This window comes from Mobula hypostoma, chromosome 4, assembly GCF_963921235.1.
Source record: "Mobula hypostoma chromosome 4, sMobHyp1.1, whole genome shotgun sequence".
In the NCBI taxonomy this organism is placed as follows: Eukaryota; Metazoa; Chordata; class Chondrichthyes; order Myliobatiformes; family Myliobatidae; genus Mobula; species Mobula hypostoma.
Window position 1 is genome coordinate 71,269,109 of NC_086100.1, and position 13,451 is coordinate 71,282,559.

Consider the following 13,451-nt stretch of genomic DNA (forward strand, 5'->3'; position numbering starts at 1 on the left):
CAACTCGGTTTAGCTTGAATGGACATCTTGGTCAGCATGGATCGATTGGGCCAAAGGGCCTGTTTCTGTGCTTCTGTGCTGTATGACTCTGTGTCCAATGAACGATTTGTACTGCATTCATAAACTGATTTTTATTGATATATTTCTGCCATGGTTACAATTCATTCACTGATCTGGTCTTTCTCTGCCAGAGCCTCTGGTTATGACTATTCATGCACTGACCTTCCAGAGAGTGACTCACCCTTACGGCCTCCTCCCCTTCAGTCAGCTCAAATTTCCATCTCAAGCACACACAATGGTCACAGAGTGTCTGACATTCCTCAAGGTTAACCACACCATCTTTGCACAGTGAAATGTTTTGTCACTAAAAAGTGCTGAAGAAGATGGAGGAAGGGTTTAACCACAGGCAATCAATTGATAAGTATCTATCATTATACCTTTATCACCTTTGTTGTCCGCCTGATGAAAAATTATGCTCCGCTTCACCATATTAATTCAATGTCTTATGCTGTACTCCTGAAAAATACTGATATTTATCCCATCAGACATTTTTATAAGGCAGCTATACAATTCTCACATCAGTCAATGTTTCAAGTCTGTACATATTGATAGGCCATGAATCCTTTAGAGAACAGGGTGTGGCTGGACACAGCTCAATCACCATCTATAAATTCACTGATGACACACCTATTGTTGGCAGAATCTCAGACGGCAATAAGAAGATTATGGGAGTGAGATAGAGCCTGGTATAGGCTGGTTGAGTGGTGTAGCAACGACAATCTTGGACTTAATGTCAGCAAGGCCAGGAAATTTATTGTGGACTTCAGGAAGGGAAGTTAGGAGAACATACTCCAGTCCTCAGCGTCAGAAGTGAAAAGGGTGAGTGGTTTCAAGTTCCTGAACTTCAGCATCTCAGAGGATCTATACCGGGCCCAACACATTGATACATTCATGAAGAAGGCTGCAGAGTTTGAAGATATCTGTTACGTCACCAAAGCGTCTGGCAAATTTCTACATATGTACTGGAGAGAGCATTCTGACTGGTTGCATTGCCACCTGGTGTGGAGGCTCCAATCTGCAGGGTGAAAGGGGGCTGCAGAGGGTTGTAAACTCATCCAGCTCCATCACGGGCACAAGTCTCCCATCATCGTGGGCATCTTCAAAAGGTGGTGCTTCACAAAGGCGGCATCCATCATTAGGGACTCTCACCATCTGGGACATGGGGAGGAGGTACAAGAGCCTGAAGACTCACACTCAGAGCTTTAGACACACCTTCTAGACAAACCGATCCTCAAGAGGGATCAGAAGTGGAGAGAGTGAGTAATTTCAAGTTCCTGGGTGTCAGTATCGCTGAGGACATAACCAGGACAACATATTGATGCAGGTATAAAGAAGGCAAGCAGCGGCTATATTTCCTTAGGAGTTTGAGGAGCTTTGGTTTGTCAACTAAAACAGCGGAAAACTACAAATGCATTCAGGCGGGTTACATCACCGTCTGTCTGATGGGCGGGGGGGGGGGTCGCTACTGCACAAGATCACAATATGTTGCAGAAAGTTGGAAAATTAGTCAGATTCATCAAGAGTATCAGCCTCCGTAGCAGCCAAGACATCTTTGAGGAGCGGTGCCTTAGGAAGGTGGCATCCATCATTAACGATCCTCTCCACCCAGGACATGCCCTCTTCACTCTGTTACCATCGGAAAGGAGGTATATATATAGATAGATATGTACTGTAATTCAGATTGTTTTCACCATGTTTATTTGTCATGTGTTTCATTGTACTGTTGCTGTAAAGTTAACAAATGTCATGGCATATGGTGGTGGTATTAAATCTGATTCTGATTCCCCTCTGTCATCAGATTTCTCAACGACCAGTAAACTCATGATCACAACCTCACAATTCCTCTTTTCTACAGTTCATTTATTTATTGTACATAGCAGGCAGTTGTCGATCCCAGGGGATCTTGGGTTTGTGCCTCTGGTGGGCTGTGTCCTCTCCAGGGCGCAAGCCAGGGCGGGAAGATTTGAGGAACTCGCTGTTGTCCATGCAGTGGGCTCCCCCTCTCCACGTCACCGATGTAGACCAAGGGAAGGACAGGTACAGATACAGCTTGGCCACCAGTGTCATCGCAGAGGTTGCCAGAGTGAAGTTGTAAAAACATCAAACTACCTTAGGGACCCCGGCTCCAGATTTCTTCCTTGGGGTTTACATCCAAAGCCTTTCCCGTGGGTGGGTATGGCCGCAAGGCAGCAGGGGTTTAAAATCAGAGCTTTCCTCTGCAAGGCGGGCTGCTGTCCAAGGCTGACAAGCCCCAGCTGTCCGAAGCAGGTGCCAGTGGTCCGCCTTTGCCCCTTCTCTTGTCAGTAGAAACAGTTCTGCCGGATCTACGTGAAGGGCAAGAGTTGGACTTGGTTTTCAGAGGCTGTTGGAGTTGCTCGCCATTTGGAACAGTTTATAGATAGTGGGAACTTGTCCCCACTACCAACTCTGCTATGACAACCTTAGGAATGTACTTATTGTACATTATGGTAATTTTTACATCTGTTACTGTACTGCTGCCTAAAACAGCAAATTTCACAACACATATCAGTGATAACTAACCTGATTCTGGTTCATGAGAGCAATGACTCCAGTGTCACAGGGAGAACAATGGCCGGTCACTTCCTTCTTGTGCCTCACTCCTGTGAAGTTCCACCTGGGGCTGAACAAGAGCAGCCATACAGTCTTGTTCACAAGGTATCATATTCACGTGGCGTTCATCCCTTAAGGATATTTATTGTACACCTTAATCAAACAAATGAGGAATCTGTATTTTTGAGAGCAATTTATAAAGTATCAGTTTTCTTGTATTAAATTCTAACTGATGGATCACAGGCTCAGTTCTCATTGGGTTATGTCTTGTAGATTTATCAGGTCACCATGGTTAACTCATTGAAGTGTTTAAATTGCACACAATCCATGGATGAAGACACTTTTTTCCTGGATATACCTCTATCTGTTTGCTCAGCTGATGCTGCAGAAAAGTTTGAATCCATGGTAAGTAAAAAAATACAAGGAAAATAAGTCAAACTTTTTTTAAAATTAGAGCAATCGATTACTTTCCTGTGGCGAGTTTGACATCACATCTTATGTTAGTTTCATGAAGATGAGTCTGGACAATTTACAAATTAACTATCCATTGTTTCACAATGATAATTCACATAAATGATGTTTAAAACAGTGACAAATCTGTAGGCTTCTATTTTTGTAAATTCAAGAAGGATGGGATTGTTAACTTGAGCAGCCTTGGAATCCATGATAGAGTAGCGACTAGTGCGATGCTATTACAACACGGGACGTTCCCGTGTTTGGAGTTCATTTCCGGCGCGGTTTTGTGAGAGTTTATATGTTCTCCCCGTGGATTGTGTGGGTTTTCTCCTTTAGCTCCCACAGTCTCTAATGTATGGGGTCGTAGGTTACTTGGTCATTGTAAATTGTCCTGTGGTTAGGTTGGGGTTAATTGGGGTTGTGGGTTTACTGGGGCAACGTGGCTCGAAGAGCCAGAGGGGCCGACTCCACACTGTATTGCTAATTAACTAACTGACTGACCACCTGTATTGTTTCCTACCTCAAAACATAAATTACTTAATCCTAAAGGAAGAGAGTAAATGATCAAAAAATTTAGGGACACCTAATCTCTTTAGACCTCAGAAAGATCTTGCATATTCATTCTTTTTTTAATTCAGTTTTGGCAAAGTATTGAGAAATCAGTTGGGTAGATTTGTCAACAATTTGGCAAGTTGATGGTATCACCTTGACTGCATTCCGGCATAGAACCTCTCCTGGAGAGTAGTGGCTGGATTGGAGTTTCCCCACCAGTTATGATGGAAAATCTGTTCACTGACCTGCACCAGTTGAGAGTTGGGACAAGCCTAAATAAATCGAGTTACATTTTAGTGAAAAGGGACTTCTCTGAGAGTTAGTATAAGTATGATTAATTGTCAACTTCAATATTTTTAAACATTTTAACTATTTTAATCACAGAATTAATTTCTAAAATAATTACTTCTCATAATAGAATTCCTTGTTGATTAATATTTTTTAACAGTAACTCTCTGTGAAATTCAAAGTATTTTCACACATTTAGCAGCCTGGTATGTTAAGTTTTCAGATAACAATTGTGCCTCACCTGGGCCTTGTATTGGTCACCTCTAACAAGAGACAAACCATCTCATCTTAATATCCAGTGGTATTGCCATTGATAATTTGCCTATTATTAATATTCTAGGTTTTACTATTGAGTAGAGGGTCTCTTTGTGCAGTAACTACCAGTTACAGCATGCATTGAAACCAATACTACAGCTGACTAAGTGTTTTGGAATTGGGACACCATGGTGGCGTAACGGTTGGCGCGACCCTACTACAGTTCGGGAGGCAGAATTTGGAGTTCAGTTCTGATTCCATCCGTAAGATATTTGTACATCCCTCCTGTGAGCATGTGGCTTTCCTCCTGGTGCTCCGGTTTCCTTCGCGTTCCAAAGACTTACTGGGTAGTAGGTTAACTGGTCATTGTGAATTGTCCTCTGATCAGGCGAGGGTTAAACAGGAGGGTTGCCTGGTGGGGCAGCTCATTGGGCCTGAAGGGCCTGTTTCACGCTGTATCTCTGAACAAAATAGACATCATCTGGTACCTTTTCACTATCCTGTTCCTTTCTTCTTCAAGGAAAAGGGTCTTGAACAGTTTTTGAAGGAGGAAAAAATGGAAGGTGACAACAAATGTTATTGTAACATCTGTGATATGAAGACTGAAACAACATCAGTAAGTATTCCAATCAGTCATCCTGGTATTTCTGTAATTCTTCATGCTGCAAATCAGAGGAGCAGTAGAAGCAGCTGAATGGTAAAAATCATATTTGTTCATGGACAAGTCATCTCCTTGAGTCCTTTAGTACTGCCAGATGTCAGTGCAATGTCTTCACTGGTAAGATCTGTCAAGTACATACAATGGGGAAGTCCATATGAAATGTATTCACATGAGGATTTACAACACAAAGAGTGGATGGCTGCAACGTTTGAAATGTATAGCAAGTTTTCAGCTTTACATTGATGAAACAGGAAAAGTAAAACTCATCTCTACCTTACATTTTTCAGAGATACTATTTTAAGCACTTGCCACAAATTCTTACATTTCAACTGAAACGCTTTGAATTCAATTACAACCACATGGCATTTGAGAAAATTACAGATTGCATTACTTTTCCACCTGTTTTGGAATTTACAAGATCTCAGGTAACATTTTTGTCATTAGTAACAATACTTCAGTTTAAAATAATATTGAATTTTAAATTGTGGTGCATTCCAGACTGTTGTAACTTGCATCATTCATTTTTAGTATGATTAACTCAGGAACCCAAGGAGATTAAAAAGCTTTGTTCTGTTGGGGCTCCAGATTATGGTTGGCAGTAACTATCAGGTAGTTCTTTGTAATACTGTTTTTTTTTCCACATTTTTTCTTTGTTGACAGTAACTCAGCCAGTTGCTGTTGTTTCTTCCACTTAATGGCAGGATACTCTGTAGTGTGGAGGAGCAGAGGGATCTGGGGGTACATGTCCACAGATCCCTGAAAGTTGCCTCACAGGTGGATAGGGTAGTTAAGAAAGTTTATGGGGTGTTAGCTTTCATAAGTCGAGGGATAGAGTTTAAGAGTCACGATGTAATGATGCAGCTCTATAAAACTCTGGTTAGGCCACACTTGGAGTACTGTGTTCAGTTCTGGTCACCTCACTATAGGAAGGATGTGGAGGCATTGGAAAGGGTACAGAGGAGATTTACCAGGATGCTGCCTGGTTTAGAAAGTATGCATTATGATCAGAGATTAAGGGAGCTAGGGCTTTACTCTTTGGAGAGAAGGAGGATGAGAGGAGACATGATAGAGGTGTACAAGATAATAAGAGGAATAGATAGAGTGGATAGCCAGCGTCTCTTCCCCAGGGCACCACTGCTCAATACAAGAGGACATGGCTTTAAGGTAAGGGATGGGAAGTTCAAGGGGGATATTAGAGGAAGGTTTTTGACTCAGAGAGTGGTTGGTGTATGGAATGCACTGCCTGAGTCAGTGGTGGAGGCAGATACACTAGTGAAGTTTAAGAGACTACTAGACAGGTATATGGAGGAATTTAAGGTGGGGCTTATATGGGAGGCAGGGTTTGAGGGTTGGCACAACATTTGGGGCCAAAGGTACTGTACTGTGCTGTACTACTCTATGTTCTATGTTCTTGCTATTTTCATTCTTCATTCTATTTAAAACCATGTGATCTCTATAAGAGGTGAGAAAGGACAGAACTGTGTTACCAATAGATTGTGTGGTTTCGATGTTTGATCTCGACAGTCTCTCTTGTGTTGTCAAGAGTGTTACAAAACACATCTAACTGTGATTTCACAGCATTTGGCACGTGAGATCATTGGTTGCACCCGTCTAACCACTGAAGTCAACAGAACCAATACATCTGGCACATGATGCTCTCACCTAAGGTTACCTTCAGTGACAAAGTTGAAAATCTCCCCTGGTATTTACAATCACATTAATTTTATACCTTAATTGAAGTTTACTTTTATTTACAGGATGTTCGTAATGAATGGTGTCGAAAATTAACAGTGAACAGGGTAAGACATGCATATAAATGTATTCATGTTGTAGGAATTTGTGGCTCACTTGGAGAGTATTTTCTCAGTTAGATGGGGATTACATCCACATCTTCAGTTGCCACAGTGCCACACGATGGCATAAATCCCTGTGCAAGAATGGGAGGAGAAAGGAGAGGGTAATCTTTTCCAAACAAAAACATCTATTGTTCAATATTTGGAAATGTAGACTTGGTTGTAGCATTCTGGGGACAGCTATGCTTCAAGTGTTTGATCACAACAAGCTACAATGTGAACCAATGTTTATACAGGGCTCAGCAAATAGGGATCCTTATAGTAGGTAGTCTTCACCATCACCACTGTCAGCAGCAGTAAGGTATCGTGATGAAATTATTCATTTCAGCCGATCAGTTATTAGCAGAAACATACTGAGATAGTTTTCACATTGAATGACAGTACACGACCACTGTCCATTGACCTACCAGCTCTCCCCTAAAAATTAGTCACAGAAAAGTAAAGCACAGAAAGAAGCCCTTTGACTAATCTAGTCCATCCTGAAATCCTTTAAACCGCCTATTGCCATCGAACTGCGTCAGGACCATGGCCTTCCTATGCCCCTCCCCTACCCCTACCATCCATGTACCTATCCAAACTTCGCTTAAGTGTTGAAATTGAGATCACCTGCACCTCTTGTGCTGGCAGCTCATTCCACACGCTCATGACCCTCTGAGTGAAGAAGATTCACCTCGTGTTCCCCTTAAACTTTTCACCATTCACCCTAAACCCATGACCTCCGGTTCGAGTCCCACCCAGCCTCAGTGGAAAAAGCCTGTTTGCAGTTATTCTGTCGATACCCCTCATTAGCTTGTATGCCTGTATCAAATCTCCTCTCAGTCTTTGATATTCCAAGAAATAAATTCCTAACCTATTCAATCTTTCCTTATAACTCAGGTTCTCCAGACCAATTAGCATCCTTGTAAATTTCCTCTGCACTCTTTCTACCTTATCTACTTCTTTTCTGTTGGTAGGTGACCAAAACTGCACAGAATACTCCAAATTAGGACTCACCAACATCTTATACAACTTCAACATGACATCCCATCTCCTGTACTCAATACTTTAACTTATGAAGGCCAATGTGCCGAAAGCTTTCTTTAAAATTGAAATGCCATGGGTGATTACTATTAATACTAATGTCACTGGAAATGAAAAGCAGGAGGGATGTTTAAAGGATCAGGCAAAGTTAATGTCATTTACATGATTGCCAAAGTTAACAGCATTCCTCACCTCCCACTTTCTGAAACATTTTTGAGTCGCTTCATCAGAAGCATAGATTGATAGATTAGATACTTAATGAGATGTTCTTTCGAATCGCAAAAGTGTTAGCTCTGTTTCAGGAAATAAATAACATTTAAAATGAAAGGAATCCCACATTCCTGATTTGCTGAGTTCCAACTTGATTCTGGGTTAATCTTTATTCACATTTTGACCCTTGTGTTAATATGAAATAAAACTGCTTTACTTAATGGGGTAATTAAGGTATATTTGATCATTAAACATACAAAGCACAGAAAGACTTGCAGGAAATTTTAAGCATGCCCTCACTTTTAGATTGCGACAAGCCAACAGGAAATGAAACAGTGTCGTTGGGCAATTATGGCATGGTTTTTGTGGTTTGGAATCTGCAGAACGTTGATTTGAATTACTGTATGTGTTGGAACTTAGAATGTACAGTATTAGATTGTGGACACAGGCAGATCAAATTACCCAAAATGAGCAGCCGATGCTGTTCAGAAACTCCATGTCCCAGTTGGACAACTGATATTCTGCCCTTTTATAGGAGAATAATGCCCCGAGTAATGACTGTTCAAGGGCTTTGGAAGAAAGACAAAGTTCATTTTCATTCCTGGGAGTACAGAAAGGAACTTCTGTGGATTATGAAGGAAAACATCCTGAGGCAGTCAAAGGTGTGTTGGAACCATCAGGGACAAATCACCTGCTCCGAAGCAGCTTTTTGAAGAAACTTGATTGATCTTATGATTATGAGACAGTCAAAAGCTGTTTTGACATGTTTGTTACTCTCTCCTTTAGATCAGTCAGAGGAAGTTTCTAAAGACGAGGAGGTAAGGTAGCAGAAAATATTGAAAGTGGGCTCACGTCCCATCTATCTTTTCTTTCACAAACACTTGTAGTTCTTTCTCCCATTGTACAATACCAGTACAATGAAATCTACCCATGCTGAAATGATTCAATAAACCTTGTGGATTTGTACCCTAGAAGTGGTGCTGTCAAGAAATGCTTGGTGGTACCAAACAAAAAGAACCTTCCTTGCCAGCATCTGTCAATCACCGAAGTGGAGAGGGAGTTCTATCAACCCCAGTCCCTTACAATTTGCTGATCTGCTTCTGCCTCCTACTAAATTCCACCACTTCTCTGATTCCAACTCCTCTCTTCCCTCTGCCAGACCATATATCTGACATACAGTAACAACCTAAACCACAATTTTCTTCAGATAAACATTCCTCCAAATTGGGCAATGTGATTTGTCAACTAAATAAATAGCTTTGCCATATTTCAATTCTGGTTATACCATTAATATAAGATTAAGGCATTGAATGGACATCAGAAATTCAAGAAGCCAGGCTTAAAGTCTTTCAATTATTTATGAACGTTACCTTCTTTCCCAAGAAGTTAAATCACACAACTGCTGCACGATATTTTGAGATAAATTTCATTAGATGCCATTTTACAACTTTAAAACCTGCCCGAAACTGTTTTGGGGTCAGTCAATGGCTTTTCTAAACTAAACTTCAGTACACTGCATAGTTGTGCTCAATTATGTTAACTGTGTCAATAGGGAGCTGAGAGTGCTGTTCTGTAACACAACACTGCATGTTATGGTGCTTAAGGCAATCGAGGACATAGAAACTCCAAAGAACAATTGACCAAGATTTTCTTCCATTAGAAATCTTGAGATTTTTAGCAGTTTTTTGATTGGATGGAAAATAATTCCTGCTAAAATTTTCTTTCAGGGAGATTTTTGATAAGCTTGGATATGTCAGTCTTGTTCATGGGTTGGGTGGAGGAAGAGAACTATTTCACCTTCAATCAACTATCAATTTCCTCTATATTTTGCATTTGATGTGATGGTACTTGGGTCATTGTGGGTTCTACACACAGTTGAAGTCAGAAGTTTACATACACCTTAGCCAAATACAGTTAAACTCAGTTTTTCACAATTCCTGACAGTATATCCAAGAAAGCGTTCCTTGTCTTAGGTCAGTTAGGATTACTACTTTATTTTAAGAATGTGAAGTGTTGGAATAATGGTAGAGAGAATGATTTATTTCAGCTTTTATTTCTTTCATCACTTTCCAAGTGGGTCAGAAATTTACATACACTTTGTTAGTATTTGGTAGCATTGCCCTTAAATTGTTTAACGTGCGTCAAACGTTTTGGGTAGCCTTCCACAAGCTTCTCACAGTAAGTTGCTGGAATTTTGTTCCATTCCTCCAGACAGAACTGGTGTAACTGAGTCAGGTTTGTAGGCCTCCTTGCTCACACACGCTTTTTCAGTTCTGTCCACAAATTTTATATCATATTGAGGTCAGGGCTTTGCGATGGCCACTCCAATACCTTGACTTTGTTGTCCTTAAGCAACTTTGCCACAACTTTGGAGGTATGCTTGGGGTCATTGTCCATTTGGAAGACCCATTTGCAACCGAGCTTTAACTTCCTGGCTGATGTCTTGAGATGTTGCTTCAATATATCCACAAAATTTTCCTTCCTCGTGATGCCACCTATTTTGTGAAGTGCACCAGTCCCTCCTGAAGCAAAGCACCCCAACAACATGATGCTGCCAACCCCCATGCTTCACGGTTGGAATGGTGTTCTTTGGCTTGCAAGCCTCACCCTTTTTCCTCCAAACATAACGATGGTCATCACGGCCAAACAGTTCAATTTTTGTTTCATCAGACCAGAGGACATTTCTCCAAAAAGTTAGATCTTTGTCCCCACATGCACTTGCAAACTGTATTCTGGCTTTTTCATGGCGGTTTTGGAGCAGTGGCTTCTTCCTTGCTGAGCAGCCTTTCAGGTTATGTCGATATAGGACTCGTTTTACTGTGGATATAGATACCCATCTACCTGTTTCCTCCAGCACCTTCACAAGGTCCTTTGCTGTTCTTCTGGGAATGATTTGCACTTTTCGCGCCAAAGTATGTTCATCTCTAGGAGAGTCTCCTTCCTGAGGGGTATGACGGCTGCGAGGTCCCATGGTGTTTATACTTGCGTACTATTGTTTGTACAGATGAACGTGATACCTTTAGGCGTTTGGAAATTGTTCCCAAGAATAAACCAGACATGACATCATTTTCTGACCTCAATCCGATAGAAAATTTGTGGGCAGAACTGAAAAAGCATGTGCAAGCACGGAGGTCTACAAACCTGACTCAGTTACACCAGTTCTGTCTGGAGGAATGGAACAAAATTCCAGCAACTTATTGTGAGAAGCTTGTGGAAGGTTATCCAAAACTTTTGACCCAAGTTAAACAATTTAAAGGCAATGCTACCAAATACCAACAAAGTGTATGCAAACTTCTGACCCACTGGGAAAGTGATGAAAGAAATAAAAGTTGAAATAAATCATTCTTTCTACTATTATTCTGACATTTCACATTCTTAAAATTAAGTAGTGATCCTAACTGACCTAAGGCATTTGATCTAGGATTAAATATCAGGAATTGTGAAAAACTGAGTTTAGATGTATTTGGCTAAGGTGTATGTAAACTTCTGACTTCAACTGTACTTAAAAACCTGAGTATGTGATATGTTTTGTTCTCCAGTTAGATTTATACTTAGTGTGTAATTAACATTTGAATAGAGTTTGTCGTGAATATTCTGTTTAAATTGCCAGTCCACTTTTCTGTATAAAGACTTGCATATTCTATACCTTGACTGGTATTTCCCAGAAGAAATGAGTTAGCAACAAAATTAATCTTGAAATGCACTCACACTACTATTTTGGTAATGGTGCAAAGTGGTTTGAATGAGTTAACTGGGCTGAACTTGTGGAGTGTAAATTAGGTATTAATGTTTGAAATGGTTTTCAAATAGAATGATTATAACTTGGTAATCTAAATCAGGTTGCATTCAGCGTTGTCAGTATGTTGACAAAGTGATGAAAGTTGACACCCATAAAAACACCTGTAGAACCAAAGTTAGTGAATCACTGCTTCACATCTCTTCCACTTTAGTGCACTACATTCATGTGAGCAACAGGGCCCCCTTTATAAAAGTTTAACCAAATGAATAGAAGGTGATCACTTTATTGAGCATCAATGCTCAGGATGTTGAGGCAGCTCTTCTCTGTTCCCACATGATTTTTCCAGCCAAGTTTTGACACTGTCTTTTGATACCTGCTCTGTCTTTTGACACCTTCGCTGCTAAAATGAGGCCTCCTGCAAGGCTGAGGAATAGTTCCTCATCTTCTGTCTTTAATTGCCTCGTTTCTTCTCCTTCAATAAACATAGACATGTCTGCTGACTATACACATCAGGCTTGGTAATTGGTTTACTAATTCACATGTACTGAGATGTAGTGATACACTTCTGTTTGCATGACATCCAGGCAGATTGAGCTATACATAGCAACACACTCAGTTCATAACTGTCTTACTGTGTCGTTCTCACCAACTGTCAGTGACAAATTCACTGCTTTATGAACACAAGTGCATGCAGCTGATGCTATTTTCAAAACAGTTCACTGGAAGCGTGGTGTAGTGTCCAGTGGCCAAACGAGTGCACGCTCCTGACACTAGTTAGACACCGTTCAGCAACAGTCTCTTGCCCAAATTAAGCAGCATAATGACTCAAATAACCACAGAGAACTCATTGCGTTCACATTTAGGATCTTTAAGCTCTCAGTCTCCTCCACGACAGCATCATTGATGCCAACAGTGGCATGTTCCGAGCCCCACTTCCTGCAGTGAATATTCACCTCCTTCGTTCCATTGACATTGATGTCTTGACTCAAGGCCACGATGCTCCCTATCTCCTCCCTGGAGAAGAGTAATCTCATTCTCAAAGCCACATTATCTCAGTTGGTTGCAATCTGTGCAAAATATTCTACAAGTTTTCTGCATTCTCCTGCCATATTTTTGCAGTTGGAAATGAATATGTTTGCTCCCTTTTCCAGTGCTGACTAAGGGTATCAGAGAAAAAATGTTAACAGTAAACCTTTCCTCAGGTGCAGCATGTATTGTTGACACTTTTCAGTAATGCTGTTGCTACATTAGGCATTTAATTTAGTGATCGTTGAAATTTTGTGCATTTTACATTGGATTTCAACATCAGATTGCAGAAAAATAAGCTTTCCTCATATAAATCAGGATACTGCATTTGTGATCTTTTTCAACTAATTTTTAAGAGTTAGTGTTAATTCACATTTGAACCATAAAGATTCAAGATGGATGATTCTTTAATGTGAGTTCCACAACACAAGTGCAATACTCCAGATCTGATACAGCACAAGATAAACACAATAAGGTAAAAAATATAATAAAAGGCACAATAAATATAAATACACAAGCGAGCTTATTTACATAAATTGATTGTATGTCCATCAAGTGACATGAGGCACAGGAGTGTCTGTACGTGAGGTGACTGACAGGAAATGATAAAGTAGTGGTGGTGGGTGGTGTTGAAACACTGGTCAGTGGGTGGAGGTGTTGACCAGCCTTGCTTCATGGGGAAAGTAAAGGTTTTTGAGTCTGGTCCTGGCACGGATGTTAAGTTGCCTTCATCCTGATGGGGAGAGGATGAGCAGTCCAT

The 13,451-nt window shown here is 40.7% G+C and overlaps 2 protein-coding genes across 11 annotated transcripts in view; one reads left to right on the top strand and one right to left on the bottom strand.

Moving 5' to 3' along the window:
• LOC134345385 (uncharacterized protein DDB_G0292642-like) overlaps window positions 1-13,451 on the bottom strand; it is a 402,893-nt gene that overhangs the window by 183,431 nt on the left and 206,011 nt on the right. The gene's annotated exons all lie outside the window — the stretch shown is intronic.
• LOC134345382 (nuclear autoantigenic sperm protein-like) overlaps window positions 1-13,451 on the top strand; it is a 74,346-nt gene that overhangs the window by 12,832 nt on the left and 48,063 nt on the right. For 4 of the 7 annotated variants that reach the window (XM_063045946.1, XM_063045947.1, XM_063045945.1 and 1 more), the window contains 6 exons: window positions 2,905-3,036; window positions 4,703-4,798; window positions 5,131-5,268; window positions 6,601-6,642; window positions 8,462-8,588; window positions 8,713-8,744. In XM_063045946.1, the coding sequence (XP_062902016.1) occupies window positions 2,905-3,036; window positions 4,703-4,798; window positions 5,131-5,268; window positions 6,601-6,642; window positions 8,462-8,588; window positions 8,713-8,744 (567 nt within the window). The remainder of the gene's footprint in view (window positions 1-2,904; window positions 3,037-4,702; window positions 4,799-5,130; window positions 5,269-6,600; window positions 6,643-8,461; window positions 8,589-8,712; window positions 8,745-13,451) is intronic. The other 3 variants (XM_063045948.1, XM_063045949.1, XM_063045950.1) reach the window with 3 other exon arrangements.